The sequence below is a fragment of the Pogona vitticeps genome, chromosome 5, assembly GCF_051106095.1.
Source record: "Pogona vitticeps strain Pit_001003342236 chromosome 5, PviZW2.1, whole genome shotgun sequence".
NCBI lineage: Eukaryota > Metazoa > Chordata > Lepidosauria > Squamata > Agamidae > Pogona > Pogona vitticeps.
The window spans coordinates 161,951,722-161,967,685 of record NC_135787.1 but is presented as its reverse complement, the minus strand read 5'-3'; the positions used below and the strand labels follow the sequence as shown (position 1 = coordinate 161,967,685).

General features: G+C 40.4%; 1 protein-coding gene across 6 annotated transcripts in view; it reads left to right on the top strand.

The window, feature by feature from the left end:
- SEPTIN3 (septin 3) overlaps nucleotides 1–15,199 on the top strand; it is a 29,707-nt gene extending 14,508 nt beyond the window's left edge. For 3 of the 6 annotated variants that reach the window (XM_073000172.2, XM_078376111.1, XM_078376112.1), the window contains 9 exons: nucleotides 4,135–4,326; nucleotides 4,578–4,706; nucleotides 5,964–6,045; nucleotides 8,877–9,014; nucleotides 9,883–10,000; nucleotides 10,119–10,214; nucleotides 11,186–11,282; nucleotides 12,209–12,260; nucleotides 14,116–15,199. In XM_073000172.2, the coding sequence (XP_072856273.2) occupies nucleotides 4,135–4,326; nucleotides 4,578–4,706; nucleotides 5,964–6,045; nucleotides 8,877–9,014; nucleotides 9,883–10,000; nucleotides 10,119–10,214; nucleotides 11,186–11,282; nucleotides 12,209–12,260; nucleotides 14,116–14,251 (1,040 nt within the window). In that variant the 3' untranslated portion in view covers nucleotides 14,252–15,199. Of the gene's footprint in view, nucleotides 1–4,134; nucleotides 4,327–4,577; nucleotides 4,707–5,963; nucleotides 6,046–8,876; nucleotides 9,015–9,882; nucleotides 10,001–10,118; nucleotides 10,215–11,182; nucleotides 11,283–12,208; nucleotides 12,261–14,115 lie in introns of all 6 variants that reach the window. The other 3 variants (XM_073000171.2, XM_020787873.3, XM_020787874.3) reach the window with 1 other exon arrangement.
- The last annotated feature ends 765 nt before the right edge of the window (nucleotides 15,200–15,964 follow it).

Sequence of the window (15,964 nt, the reverse complement as noted above, 5' to 3'; positions counted from 1 at the left end):
AGTCTGGCTGCCTTCTGTATGAGGAATGGGGAGAGATGCCATGCAGTTCTTTGCTTTAGACGGGAAATTGCTTTGAAATGGGCCCTAGGAAGTAGGGGGTACTTTCAGTGAAGTGGTAGATCCTGTTGAGATGCTGTCAGCCCATCCAACAATGCAACATCCTGGCCTGGTAACTAAGCCTTTGAGGGAGAACTAAGATGAAAAGAGAGTGATTTGCCTAAGACTACCAAGCTAGTTCATGACACAGATGAAATTGTTACCTGAGACCTGGCATTTGGTCTCTTAGGTCCGATATTGGACTGGGGTCTTTTAAATAAAGTTTCAGAAACATAATCCTTTAGACCAGTGGTTCTTAATGTGGGCAATAATGCCCCCCAGGGGGCGATTTCATTTTCCAGGGGGGCGGTAGAACGAAAAGGGGCGGTGTGGGGGTGAAAGAACAGAAAGGGGGCAGTAGGGGGGCGCTGAAGGGTCACAGCTGAGACACCAGACTCAGATGCATCCACCCTCTTCAAGGCACCCACTGGGCAGCAGTGGTAGCTGAAAATGACACTTAGTAGAGGAGGCAACAGAACTGACACTCAAGTTAACTTTTGTTGGTACTGTGCAAAGGTGGCAATGGTAAACCCCTGCTGAACTTTCCTTAACATGAAAACCTTATAATGAGACCATCCAAAAGGAAACATGAGATAGTGCTGGAAGATGAGACTCCCAGGTCAGAAAGCGCTCAATCAGCTACTGGGGAAGAGCAAAGCACAGATACAAATAGCTTTATCACTAATGATACAGCTAGATTAAAACTGCACAGAATAAAAGACGTACTTTTAAGAATGATGTAGCAGAGCATTTAAAAAGGAATTTCTAAATGATATATAATTGTAACCTGTATGCGAAGTGTGCGCTGCTGCAACACAGCTGTACATTTCCCTTGTCAATATTTAGCTGACCACATTAAAATTATAACGCTAAATTGAAAGACTCCTCTCTTTCCAAAGGTCAGAAACTTTGCCCTTGAGCATTGTCTGTATGTCATTTAAAGACATCAAAAGAAGTCATGGAGGGAAAGCCCTAAGGGAACAATAGAAGAAACTGGGTATTTTAGCCTGGAGAAAAGAAATGCCAGTAAAGGCATGGTACCTGAAGGACTGTCAGCTTGTTCCTGTTCACCTCCTAAGAACATGTATAGGCAAAATGGGCTGAAGTTGCAGAAAGAAACATTTCAAATGAAACATCAACTTTACAGTATGAGTAAGTGGGGAACAGTTACCTGCTTGGGTTGATGGTGATCAGAGAAAAGCTGAGGCTGTCTTTTGAGGATGCTTCAGTTCTGGATTTTCTGCATCAAGGAGGTCTTGAGCTTGATCTCCAAAAAGCCTTATTCCAGCGTTTCCGTCACATTTCTGTTACTATAGTGACTTGGAAGAGCTATTTGTGGGTCGCTTAAGTCCAATAATTTTAAAAAATAGACCTTGTGGGGGTATGTTCAGCTGGTTTCTGAGTTACAGAAAAACCTTAATTTCTGATGCTTTGCAACATTATCATTGTAAAGCCTTATCCATTCTGGATCCACCCTACCATGAAGGAATAAGGAGCCATTTTTCAGTTCAGATTAAAAAGGAAGCATCCTCTTTCTGCCTTCAACTTTTATCTCTGTATTGTTATTATCTTTTTTTTAAAAGAAGCCCAGCTGAAAATTAAGAGTGGAAGTGTCAGATGTGAAGACATCTAAGTGTGGCATTTTGTCCCTTCCATGAGGTTTACCATAGGTTGGTATTATGACAACATGCCAGAAATTGATTCATTTGCTGCTGATTACTGCCTAATTTATACAGTTGTTTCTTCAGTAATACACCAGCCTGAGGCATATTATTTCCCAAAGCAGAGCTAGGGAAATACACTACCAAAAAGGAGGACACCAGTTTGCACACACTTGTGTATTCTAGCTGTAGAAGACATAGCCATGTACAAGCATTATGGGTAAAAACAAAATAGAAATAAAAAGTAAAAAAGACAAAAATGTGTTTGCACCTTAAAGACTAACTTTTAATTTTTTTTAATGTGAGCTTTTGTGGACAAGTCCACTTCATCAGACATAAGAGAAAGAAATGTAACATGGCAAATATGTATGCATGGCATCAAAATATAGATACCAAAACACAGAGTTTGTGGTTGGTTGGTTGGTGAGAAAGTCAGTGGGTATAATGTTGTGATATTAGTGTCTTTGATATGCAGGTCTAGGATGTGAGAACCTTTGTCATAAAATAACAATGGTAGAGCAACATGAATGATAATTAGATTGGCTATTTACAGTCCTTGATTAACTTTTCCCTCTTACAAGTTTTCCTTTGTAATCAGTTGCAATAGTGTATTAATTACTCCAGGCAATTGATGACCACGACAGCAAAGTAAAGAATCTGTTTAACCTTATAAGTTTCTCAGCTGGATCTGTTAAGAGGGGAGAGCAGATTATTTGGGAGATGCAGTATAATGTTTGTACAGTACAATATTTGTAGTGTTTATTTCTGGTGGTGTCCTAAAAAGCCTTGGCTGATATTAAATCCATTGATGTGTGTGTCTAGCATGTGTATATATTTTATCTCAGCTGTTTTTCTCTTGATTCTTATCCTGCAGTTTCTTTTTTCTAGGATGACCACTTTCAAATTGTCTGTGGAATGTCCTGCTAAATTAAAATGATGTGAAATGGAGTTCTGTGTGTTGCCATCCCTGATGTCTGATTTATGCCTGTTAATTCATTTGCTTAGAGATAGTCTCATTTTTCCTATATTGATTGCAAATGGGCATTGTTGGCAAAAAAATGACATAAATAACACTTGTGGAAGAACAGGTAAAAGTACCTTTGATACAATTGCGTGTGACACCGTTATGTCCAGTAACTGTTGCCTGAATAAATGTGGGAGCAGATCTGGCATCTGGGTTTGTTGCAGAGTTTTGTTCCCATACCTCTGTTAGTGTTGCGTAGTCCATTGTGTGTCAGTAATCATTTGAGGTTGGAGGGTTGTCTGGGCTTTGGAAAGTGAAGTGCTCTTGTCGAGGATGGGTTGGAGATCACTTATGATTCACGTGAGTAGTCTCAGTTATGGACTGAAGGTGACAACTAGTGGTGTTCTATTATTTCCCCTTCTGGGTCTATCCTGTAGTAGGTTGCCTCTGGATATCTGTCTTTATTAATTTGTTCCTTAATCATATAGAGAGAATATTGTAGTCTGAGGAATGCACTTTGTAAATCCTTGAGTTTGGAGTCTCTATCTTGTGGGTCTGCAATCTTGTGTAAGTAGTGGATTTTATTGTATGTTTGGGATGATAGCTGAAGACATGCAAGTGGGTGTATAGATTTGTGGGTTTTTGGTACAGCATAGTGATGAGTTGTCCATGTTGTCATTTTACCATGGTATCTAGAAAAGACACTTGTTGTATGGATGGTTGCAGGTTGAGGTTGATATTCAGTTGAAAGTTATTGAAATCTTGGTGTGTATTTTCTAGGGTTTCCCTAGAAAAATTATGCATTCTACTTTTTGTGTAAGACACAAAATAAGAAATAGTTTTCTGTAATTTAAGCAGAATTACAGTTCATCTGATATGAGGAAGACTCATTCTTACCAGGGGATCTGTATCCCTGTTCAGTCTGCTGAACTTCAGGATGCTTGATCTTCCATCTTATGGTTCTTTTTTGAAAAAATCAGAATTGAATTGACAGTCCTTCCAATGGCAAACCCATTCAAGAAGAGAATTCCCTCTGTAATTAAAAAAAACATAGTGGTCACTATCCTTAGCAGATAGTGGTTTGGGCTTACTACACAATTTGCACAGAAATCTTTGCTTTGATCTCTCTCCCCATCGTGGTGGTACTTGAAGCAGGTCGGGTCATGGCTGAACTTACAACTGAGCCACCTACTGTCCATAAACACAACGACATGACAAAAATGGCTACATATGTGAAACTGGCCCTTTTCCTCTTTTACCATTCATGCTGGCAAGAGAAGCAATTGATAAAAATGAGAAAGAGGAGGAGGGGACTTACTCTCTTTAATGCAAACAGAAGTAGAATTTGGGATTTCAATTTGTAGATCAATGGCACAGCACTTTGGATAAACTTACCTATTTCTCCACTTGCAGGCCCTGCAGACACCAACCCAGAAGCAGCCATGTCTGAGCTGGTGCCAGAACCCCGGCAAAAACCAGCAGTGCCAATGAAGCCTGTTGGTATTAATTCAAACCTTCTGGGATACATCGGGATTGACACCATCATAGAACAAATGCGCAAGAAGACCATGAAAACTGGATTTGACTTCAACATCATGGTTGTAGGTAGGAAGGCTTGGGCCTAAAGGGCTTGGGGTGGTCTGTGTATAGGCAGCATGGCTATCTGGACAGCCTCACTATGAGCATATCTGTGGGACACTGTTTGCACCCCTGGTTGTGCATTGGATCATGAGAATGGAGGACTCAGGAAATTAGCAGCCTGATCGATCAGACATCTTCTGCCTGCCTTCCAGCAGCAAGGTTCTACTGGCTGACATGAAAGAGTTGTGACCAATTCTGTACTTTCTTTTTCCTAGGCCAAAGTGGATTAGGCAAGTCGACACTTGTAAATACCTTATTCAAATCCCAAGTGAGTCGCAAATCTTCAGGTTGGAACCGTGAGGAAAAGATCCCTAAGACAGTTGAAATCAAAGCAATTGGACACGGTAAGGGCCAGGGTGGCGATTTCTGGCAATTCATCGTTTTCATGTCCTCTCTGACTTTCAAACAGTATCAAGACAACCCGCGGTGCATTATGCCAGATTCAAACAAAGAAACAAACAAACCAGCTATCCCCAGTGCCCAGGAATGGTACTGGTGAGCACGGTTTCACAGCAAGAAGACAAGACTCAGGAAATGGTTGAAAGGATACTGCATATATCATCTTCCTCCACCACCGCTGTGGGTTCCTTGCCCTGAGTGCCACTAAAAGCATTTGCTATGCTTTCCTTCATTTCCAGTGTCACACTGGAAATGCAGGAAAGCATAGCTTTCTGGAATCAAACTTCCAACCTCTGGCTCCACAGCCAGATACCTAAACCACTCATTTACTTGTGGGAAAGCAGTGTGGTGGTAAATTTCAAAGTTGAGGTGCTCATCATGATAGTCAAGCAACAAGCAAAGTTTTTTTTTTAAAAAGGTAGTTGAATCAGTCAATATTAACAGATGAGCAGACATTTTCTACAACTAATGCCTCTTAATTGTCATTCAGAACCAAGCCACCCAGATACTTTGCATTGCCACAGAGGCAGCCTGCAATAAATAACGCTGTTCCTGGAAAAATCAGTTTCTCTCCCACTTACTGTAACAACTGCCAATAATTCAGAGGGGATAGGGAAGCATAAGGGGGCAGTTAGCAGATTATGTCCTCATCCCTGCTACTCAAAAATCTTGGCATTTTGACCCAGCTTATATTTTACAGAAGCAGGAAGATGCGGGGTGGGGGGGATGGTAACACTTGTGGACATAGACTGGACAGTTTTTGACAGTGGAAATATTTACAAAAGTGATAAAATACAGCTTTGGGGGTGCTGTGGGGGGTGCTTTAGAAGGGACGTAGCAGCTGGAGGATAAAATATGAGAGACATTTAAATGTACCATTTTGGAGAGGTACTGGGCGAGCAGATTAACCAGTCCAGAAGGAAAGAGATATCATCTAAAATGCTAGAAAGTAATTGCTATATTTATATTAATGAGGGACAACATATGACCCTCCAACGTATACCCTTTGTTCCTCAGTCACCCAGAGCCCATGCTCCACCCTGCCTCTCTCATATTCATTGTTCTAGGGAATAGTAGTTCTTTCTCAGGGCGACACCGATCACTTTGCTTCACTTCTCGGTTTTCTTTAAGGGATGTCATGCCATTATTACTTCAAAAGAGTTTAGTACAGAGGAGAGTAACAGCAACATCTTTTCTAACAGTTATTGAAGAAGGTGGTGTGAAAATGAAGCTGACAGTGATTGACACCCCTGGATTTGGTGACCAGATTAACAATGAAAACTGGTGAGTGCTTTGTTCTGTCACAGATTCTCAGTTCAAACTGCGCTCTCTCTTCTTCTCTTGGGTGATTAATAAGTAGTGGAAAGGAGCAGGGCATGAAGAACAATAGAATTTCCATGTTCTGAGACAGGTTTCACTTGGAAGGGTAAAACAATCCAAAACAGTGAAGAGGACTATTGTGGCCTCCAATCCCATCTGCTCAACACTGGAGCAGTCATGTTATTGAGTTATTTACAAATCAAGGGTCAGCTAAGAATGTCAGTGTTCCACATGCAAAGGATAAATATATACAGGGACCCATTTATATACTAGGGGATCACCTCAAAAATGTGGTGGGAGGTCCCCTTGCCTATTCATGAACTTTAAATAATGATACAAATGCAGGAGCAGGTGATGCCTTTCTTAGACCACTAAAACAAATCAAGCAAACAACAGGCAGACAGCTTTTGATAATAATTCATTTTCTTCAGGCTGTGCACCAAGTTCTTGTGGGTACTTAAGAGAAATACAGACTTTTATTAAACTCCCAAAGTCTCATGGTTGTTCTTGGAGCCAGGTTAACTTCTTTAGATGGGCACAGATATAATCTGAAAAAGGCTTCTGTGGGGAAGGTACAGTTTCAAACCCCTCCTCAGCCAGCAGTTTGGAATTTATCACCCAGCTCTTTAAACAAAAGGCCACCAAGCACTCTGCATCCTCCTCGTCTCCCTCTTCATCTTCTTTTTGAAACTCAAAGAAATAAATAATGAGCAGTCTGTAAAACAGACTTTGAGAAATCATATATACATGTTAGGAGTTATGTTGTGCAACAATTCCCCTTGAAGAACATCAAGATCCGTTAGTGAAGTCACAGGAATCTTTCATATGCAGCCAGAATGAGAAGGGACAGAATCTCCTTAAGAGACACCTACAGTGAATCAACCTGAGATTGAGGCAATTGGAACTGCCATCTTGAGTGGAGGAGGGCCACCAGTGTAATATCCTAGCAGATTTTAACATAGTTCTCTGTGTCCAGATTTTGCAATACTCTTACTAAATGAATACAGTCGGACAGATACCCTGCATCAAATTCTGTGCTCACTGTTGTCAATACATTTGGGAAGTCTCAGGAACGTTATCTTAGGGAACGTTATGCTTCCATGGGTCTTCTGATGTGGACAGAAACCTCAGGGTGAATGGCAATGCAAGAAGAGAAGATTTTATTTGTGTGCATGAGTGTCTTTAAAGCAGTGGTTCCCAACCTTGGGTCCCCAGATGTTCTTGGACTATAGCTCCCAGAAATTGGGGCCAGCACAGCTAGTGGTTATGCTTCTGTGAGTTTCAGTCCAAGAATATCTGGGGAACCAAGGCTGGAAACTGTTACAGAGTTTTGAATGTTGATTAAATTCTTCTAGCTGTACTGGATAAGTGCAGGGATCCACAGAGCAGAATAGCTTCAAGTTCCCCAGATTAGTGCACCTTTTTTTCTCATTAACTGATAGATTGACTCACTCTGAGACATTAACAGTAGAAAGAATTAAAAGTTTCATTACTTACAATTGAACAGATCAAACAGCGAACTGACAAACATGACTACTTTCAACAACAGACTTCAACAGACTGCTTTCAACAGATTAACTCAGTGCCAGCAGAGAGGCAGGGCTCTCTTTGAATTCAGAGGCAGGGAAGGAACAATTGGTTACTGCCGCATAAATTGACAATCACCCCAGTCCATCCCAGCCACACCTTCTCCAGTCATCATGTAAGACTACAAAAACTCCAACAGAAATCAATGCTTTAAAATCTAGACATCCATCTCTACCCATCCCCTGTTGTCACCGGGGTTACAGTAATTGCCTATGTATGAAGATGTACATGTTGGTGTCTCAAAAAACAAACAAAACCCAAAATAAGGGGAGGGGACTTAGGAGAAAACATGTAACTGGACCCAATTTGCTATGTGCAGTAAGGCATGAGAAGAGCCCTAGTGTTTTGACTTGTGAGTAGACTTGCTGCACAAATCCTGACAGCAGTAATGCAAGGTCTAAGTGGGGGGGAAACTGTCTGTGGCTGGCAGTGAGCCTCCCATGACCACGTAATTCCTGAAGAAATGCCCCATGTATCATGTATGCCATAGGTAAGGCCTTTGGGGATGCAATCGCTAGCAGGAATTCAGCAGCCACTGAAGCTGGTGGGTGCATTTTTCTCCCTGCCTAGCCATCAAAAATGACTCTGCCCTGACTCTGAGGTGTCATATTACTTGGCTAGCTTAGTTTTATCTGACTTCTAAGCCCAATGACCCAGATCCTCCTTGTGCCCGTTTCCACAATAAGGAGAACCAGAAGTATTTTCACCCTCTCCCAACCCTCTGTGACATCAGTTTTTGGATACACCTATTTGTGTAACATTCTAATGTCATAGTCTAACCCAGCAGTTCCCAGCCTTGGGTAACCCAGGAGTTCTTGGACTGCAATTCTCAGAAATCCCAGCCAGCACAGCTGGTGGTGAGGGCTTCTGGGAACTGCAGTCCAAGAATACCTGGGTTGCCCAAGGTTGGGAAACATCAGTTTAAACAGTAAGACTCTCTTCTAAGAAAATGCATTAGTCCTCTATTTTTCTGCATTTTACCTTTCTCATCTCAGAGTTTGTTTGGCTTAGGTAATCATCTAGGTTACCACAGGAAACAAATCTGAACATATTTTTGTCTTGTTCAAATTCCCATTCCTGTTTTCTTATTACTGGTGCCAAACTGGTGTCTTTTTATATATGAAATTAAGCAGTACACTGGCTGAATGTGAGGAAAAATTACATATCTCTGCCTATTTTTAAATTCATTTTCTTCCTGATCTTCTTAGCTGGGAGCCAATTGAGAAATACATCAACGAACAGTATGAAAAATTCCTGAAGGAGGAGGTGAATATTGCAAGAAAGAAACGAATCCCAGACACCAGAGTCCATTGTTGCCTCTACTTTATCTCTCCAACAGGTCACTCGTACGTATCTTTTAGCAGTTCTAGAGCATGTACAAAAGGGGTGGGATGGGAAGCTGCCTCTGGTGTGATGCTTGAACAAAATATGACTTCCAGAATCCAATTGGCACCTATATATATAGAGTGTGCACATCTATCCCAATATGCTGCACAGTAGACCAGGATAATCATAATATATACACACAAGATGGCACCGTTGACATACTAGCCGTAGTATCTCTTCCACTTTTCCGCCCATGTGATCGCTGTGATGAAAAAAATTTACATGCCTTGTCATGCAAATTGCATGCCCTGCCAGAAATCCAACAATGTACAAATGAAGACCAGTGAAGGATATGGTGTTCCATTTCTATTCTTGTCTATCTCTTCCTGCCCCTTTTCATAATTAGCAGAAACCTTCAATGGACAATCCAAGCATGCTGGAAATAGAAGTACTGTGCTGCTGAGGGAAGAAAAAAAATCTTTATATGTTTGTGTATGTTGTTGTATACTAAGATCACACACATGTATTTTCCCACTGGGAATCTGCTATCCGTTGTGGTTTTCTACCAAGCATGTTTATTTGGCAAAATACTCTTGTTAAATCTTTGCACATGATAGTATACATTAAGGTGTTTGTTTCTGTGGGTTTTGTTCTAACTTCTGGTTTTGCAATCTCCTTCGTTTTTTCTTCATTTCTCTCCCTATCATTCTGTGTATGTCTAACGGCTGCTGAATACCACCACCACCACCAAAGAAGAAACAAGGAGAGATCCAGAGTTTTGTTTGTCCGCCCCTTCATAACTTAGGAACTAAGAAAATGCAAAATCTGCAGTGGTTAGGAAGAACAGGGCCGTGGTGGTTTCCTAACAGGGTTCTTCTTGGTTTGTAGCTTGCGACCTTTGGATATGGAATTCATGAAACACTTGAGCAAAGTCGTGAACATAATTCCAGTTATTGCCAAGGCAGACACAATGACTCTAGAGGAGAAAACAGAGTTCAAACAGAGGGTAAATATCTTCTTACTTGACAATCAACCAGTAAAACACATAAATGCACAACTTTTCTATCTTATGCCAAGGATACTCTGCTTACATAGCTTTTCATTTGGAATGTTTCTCTGCTCAGGTCCGCAAAGAACTAGAAGTAAATGGAATTGAGTTTTATCCCCAGAAGGAATTTGATGAGGACCTTGAAGATAAGACAGAGAATGACAAAATCAGGGTAAGATGCTGATGACTTTGACTGACTGTTGGGTCCTCCCTATAGTCTTTCAGAAGATTACTAAAGGCAGTATAATTTAGAGAAGCCTATGGCAACACTCCATGCTAATCTTTTGTAATGCATATGTACGGTTTGGATTTGATGGCATTTTATCATTTTTCATTTATTATTTGGTGCATGTTGTATATTTTGTTTATTATGGCTTTGTATGGTTCAGCTTATTAATGTCAGGGGTCAGCTGTGAGTCACCTTTTTTTATTAATATTGATTTCAATGGCCTTTGCCACTGTGGTCTGCCTTAAGGGAATCCAGGTTGCCCTTTGCAAAGATGGTGGCTGCAGCTTCCCTGCCCTAAAAGAAGCTGCAGCTACCATCTTTGCAAAGGGCAGCCAATGTCCATTCTGGCAGGCCATAGCTGTGGAGGCCATTTCAGTGGGCGGCAATGGATGGTGGCAGCAGTGGGCAGCGATGGATGGTGACAGCACTGGGCAGTGGCAGATGGTGGGCAGCAGCTAAGGTAGGGAGGGGAAGGGACAGAGGACAGGCTGTGGAGGTGGCTAGCTGTGGGGCTGGCTGGCTGCCTATGGACCTGCTGATCAGCTGATTGGCAGGCCCATAGCCAGAATGGGAAAGTCATAGGCATAGCCTTCCCTCTCTTCCTATGGGGGATGAATAAAAATGGGGCAATATTCATCCCTTTGTATTTGTCAGGGTCTCTGGAACCCATGAATACAAAGGGACAAATATTTAACAAATCAGCAATTTTTAAAGAATATTGCAATTCATTTTTTTATTCATCCCCATGTCTAACTAGCCTAAAGACTATTTTGACCAGCAGTAGCCCGGTTTTATAAACAAATATGTACTAGGGTGAGCAAAAACTGTATGGAGCAAGATGGCAAAGAAATACAACTGTTGATCTTATCTGTTGTACAGAGAAATATATACATTTCATTCTATATTCTCAGCAGGAAAGTATGCCATTTGCAGTTGTGGGCAGTGACAAAGAATACCAGGTGAATGGAAAAAGGGTCCTGGGAAGGAAAACACCCTGGGGAGTCATTGAAGGTAAACAGATGATCATCCTGCCATTTGGAACAGACATACTTTTAGACACTAATAGGCTGCACAAGGTAAAATAGCAAAATCAACGGCAAGTTTAAAATTGGTACCACTGCTATTATGTCTTACTCTTTTGCCATTCCCTTCCTGAATTTCTTCTCTCTCCGGTGGAGGCCATTAGGTATAATTTATTTGACTGAAACTAGAATTAACTGTGGATACTTTCAACACTGAAAATTTCAGTGAGCAACTAGACAGTGATGGAGAGAGCAGAAGAATAAAAATCTATATGGACAATCATAACATGTTAGACGTGAAAACTGCATCTGTATAAGACATATACTAACTGGCAAATTGGTACGTGATCTGGGTACCAAATTGTAGGAGGAAAAGAAACCCCGGTATTTGTGCTTTATTGACAGAAGTATTAGTTTGCATTTTGGATACATTAACTTGAGAAAGTTAAGAGAAAGGAAATGTTTCCACCCCCATCTCTCCCTGCAAATGCAACCCACCAACAAGATGACCTACTATGTATACCGAAAAGAAAATTAATGAACTATGTGTTGATAGTTTTTAAATGTTTTGAAGAATATCAAAGGGGGTAATTTATGCTAGAACTGACAATAAGGAAAGATGAAATAGTTTTAAGTACAGGGGGTCTACATTTTAAACAGGTAATATCTGAATAGAAGACCTATCTGGTAGTTTATTAAGGTGCTTTGGCAGATTCCAGTTCTCCCAAAAAAACCCCACTAAACTTTAGATTGTTATTTCAGACAAGATGGGAAATCTAGAAGATGCAAGCAATCAACTTTACGTAGTCTTGCTGCTCAAGGGAAGAGTTGACTTTCATGATTTTCTCCCAGTTGTAATTCTGTTGTTGGAGCTCTTATGTAAGGCATGAGTAATGTATTTTTCTTTATTTATAGTGGAAAATCTCAACCATTGTGAATTTGCTCTACTGCGGGATTTTGTCATTAGGTGAGTCCATTGACTGTTATAGGGCCCTGCCTACTGAAGTGAAAATAACTGTCTGGTCAGAGAAGAACTGTAAAAACAAGTAAAGTGTGTTTATATGAGAACAACTGTAGCATTTGAAATTGCTTATTAACGTACAGTACTATGAATACTAGAAACACTGGATTTTTCCAAGACTTTAAAGTCATTTAACGTAAATTCTGAGGGGGAAAATGTTAGATGAAGTGAAATGTTAAATGTAATTTGCGGTGGGGGGGCTGGACAAACAGAGTGCTGCTCTCAAGAGTTTGTTGGAGTGTAGCTATAATCTTCCCTAGCTGACAAAGCTAATGCTGAAGGAAGATGAGAATTCCACTCCAATAACATGCAGAGGGCCACATTCATGGAATCACAGAATCATAGAAAAGTTGGAAGGGGCCTACAAGGCCATCAAGTCCAACCCCCTTCTCAGTGCAGGAATACAATCAAAGCATATCTGCCAGATGATTATCTAAGTTTTTCTTGAATGCCTCCAGTGTTGGAGCACTCACCAACGCCCGAAGTAACTGATTCCACTGTCGTACTGCTCTAACAGTTAGGAGGTTTTTCCTGATATTCAACCAAAATCTGGCTTCCTTTAACTTGAGCCCATTGTTTGTGTCCTGCACTCTGGGATGATCGAGAACAGATCTTGTCCCTCCTCTGTATGATAGCCTTTGAAATATTTGAAAGGTGTTATATATCACCCCTCAGTCTTCTGTTCTAAGGCTAAACATGCCCAATTCTTTTAGCCTTTCCTCATAAGGCTTGGTTTCCAGCCCCCTGATCATCCTTGTCACCCTCCATTGAACCCAACCCTGATGGAAGGCAATCCATTCCAGGTCAGAACATATTCCATAGTCTAATGGCTCTGGAATGGTGGTGACCAACTAGTAAAGCAGGGGTGGGCAACATGCAGTCTGTGGGTTAAATGTACCCCTTAGGGCTCCTATGTACCCCATAGCACCTCTGTCCCCAATCCCTTAACATTTTTTTTTTACTTTTGGGGGGACGGATGGTCAGAAAGTCTCTTTATGCCTTCTATGGTGGTTAAGAATAATTAATTTTTAAAAATGTATTACATAAATTTACAAAATGCAAATACAAGTAATAATAATAATTGTGTGTGTGAGAGAGAAACACAATAAAAACACAAGTAGTCTCTTGTCTTTCAACCTAATGAGCTGGAAATTTTGCAATCTCTTGAGGCCCCTCCTGTGTTCTCACATCCTCATCTCTTTTTAATGTTTGAGCTAGAAAAGAACAACCAACATTGTCAAGAGATTAGAAGGGAAGGTACATGTTTGTAGAGTTTTAGTTTTTTAAAAAAAGTTGGTCAAGGAGAGACATGACAGAAAACGATGCGTGGCCTGATGTTCTCCATTTTCCATGATGCTAAAAATTCAATTCAAGACAGACAAAAGAAAGTAGTTCCTCATACAAAACAAAACTGATTTGATGGAAGATGGGAAGATTCCCTCTCCCCAGTTTGGCATAGTTCTAAAATTCTTTAATAAATTTAAAAAGTCAAGTGTATTGAAAATAAATGCTAATCTTGATGTGATGAAGGAGAAAATAATCTTGTGCAGGGCATATCAAAAGGAGGGAAGAAGCAATGCTGCATCACTGAAAGAAGTATGCAGTCTTTAAATAGATAAATGTAAGCAAAAGAAAGGTATGATCTGATGAGCTAATGCTTGTGGTACCTCTTTGCTACCTCTTTAACTAATAAAGTTACATTGGTACATTGTTATTTGCATGATAGGGTAGCTCCGTCTCTCTGTTCTCTTCCTTGCATTATATTCTTTTTTTAAAACTTTTTTTCTCCCCTGTTCTTCAGGACCCACCTTCAAGACTTAAAAGAAGTAACTCACAACATCCACTATGAAACGTACAGGGCCAAACGACTCAATGACAATGGGGGACTTCCACCAGTGACCGTAGAGACAGAAGAAAATCATGAAAGTAACCTGTAAATGAACTGTCTTGTTAGCCACTGTCTCAGAATTATGTCCACTACCCCCATCTCTTGATTTGAATTCAGGCCTCTTGTTGAAGCATGTGGGATACCTTTTATGTGTACAGAATGGGGAAGAACCAGAGATATGGACCCCATTTCCCCCCAAACCCCATCTTATTCTATTATTATTATTGTTATTATAATTATTATTTGATTTTTCTATTTTGCACAGCAGACTCTGGTCTTCCACTGTATTCCAGTATTCAGTTGTGCATCCTAGTTATTTGAAATGTAGAGGAAATTCTGGAAGTGGTACAGTCTTTGGGGGCCTGTGAAGCATCCCCAAGAAATATTAAAATGGGATTAGTGTACGGCTGTTGTAAGCACTATGGAGGAAACAGAGAGCCATACCTTGGATGCAAGTTTCAGTGGTCTGGAAGAGCTTGGGTTGCTTTGCACTGTGATAGGTGGTTTGTGTGTAATAGGTTTACTTCTCCATGTAGAAGCAGGGAAAATAGACTTAGACTGGGATACTGAGCACAGCTATGTGGTAGTAAGTGCCAGTGAGATCAATGGGAAGGATTTGTTGCCAAATAAATGTGTTTATTTAGAATTGGTGTGCCAGTGTGCAAAGCAGGACTGTGGTCATTTTGTTTCTCACAGTAAGACTAATTAGAGGCAAATTTGTAGAGAGTTAAATAATCTGCAAGTAATCATTTTCTTGGTGTCGATAAAAAAGAAGAGCATTTTACAGAGGAATGCATTTCAAATTGTGGCATAAATAATTCTAGTTTGATACAAATGCCACCCCTAAGTTGTCATTATGCGTGTTACACCTCATGGTCCTGCTCTGACACTTCGCGTTGTTAGAGCTACCTTAAGGTTGTTTAATACAGAGACATTCCTGTAACAATTACCTTTGGATTGCTGCTGCTGCAAGAATCATAAAAAGTGTTGAAATGTTCCAATTGTGCCTTTCCTCCCTCTGACCCACAGCATACAAGAGGAGAGCTTTCTGCTTAAATAGGGAACACCTTAGGCTGGGACTATGCCCCAGAAAATGTCCCCAAGTATTACACAGGGAAAGGTCAAACAGCATGAATGGGGGGGCTCCTTAGGGGACCTTATAATGCAGAAAGCTGAAATGGTGTTCTAATGATTAAAGGGACTTCACTGCTTTGTTTAGTTCCTGAACTGTCTCTGTTTCACCTTATCTTTGTTACTCCACATACCTTTCAAAGTGTCATAACTACAGATCAGTATTGACCTGTGTTTTAGAGAAAAAGTAACCTATATTCATTTTCAGACATTTATATTCTTGTATCCCAATTTAAATCTAATTAACTCTCCCCAATGTAATTTATTAGCTTAACACTGCACTCTACCTTTCTTTGAAGAGGATCTAAAGGGGCTAACAAAGGAAAATGTAAATTGAGAAATTGCATTATACCAGAACTTGGAAATGTTACTTTTTTGGATTATAACTCCTAGAATTCCATAACCAGCATAGATACTGGCTAATGTCTTCATCATAACATCATAGAAAGGTATGAACAGAATAAAATCTGTTACACGTATTACACAATGGTAACAGGTCACTGCAGATGAACCTTAAAAAAATCATAATATTGGCATTCACAATGGTAGTAAGTCACTGAAGATCAATCTAAAGAATCAATATTCTGTGGGATTTCCTAAAGGCTGGAAATTTAAAGACAGGAAGACGTTT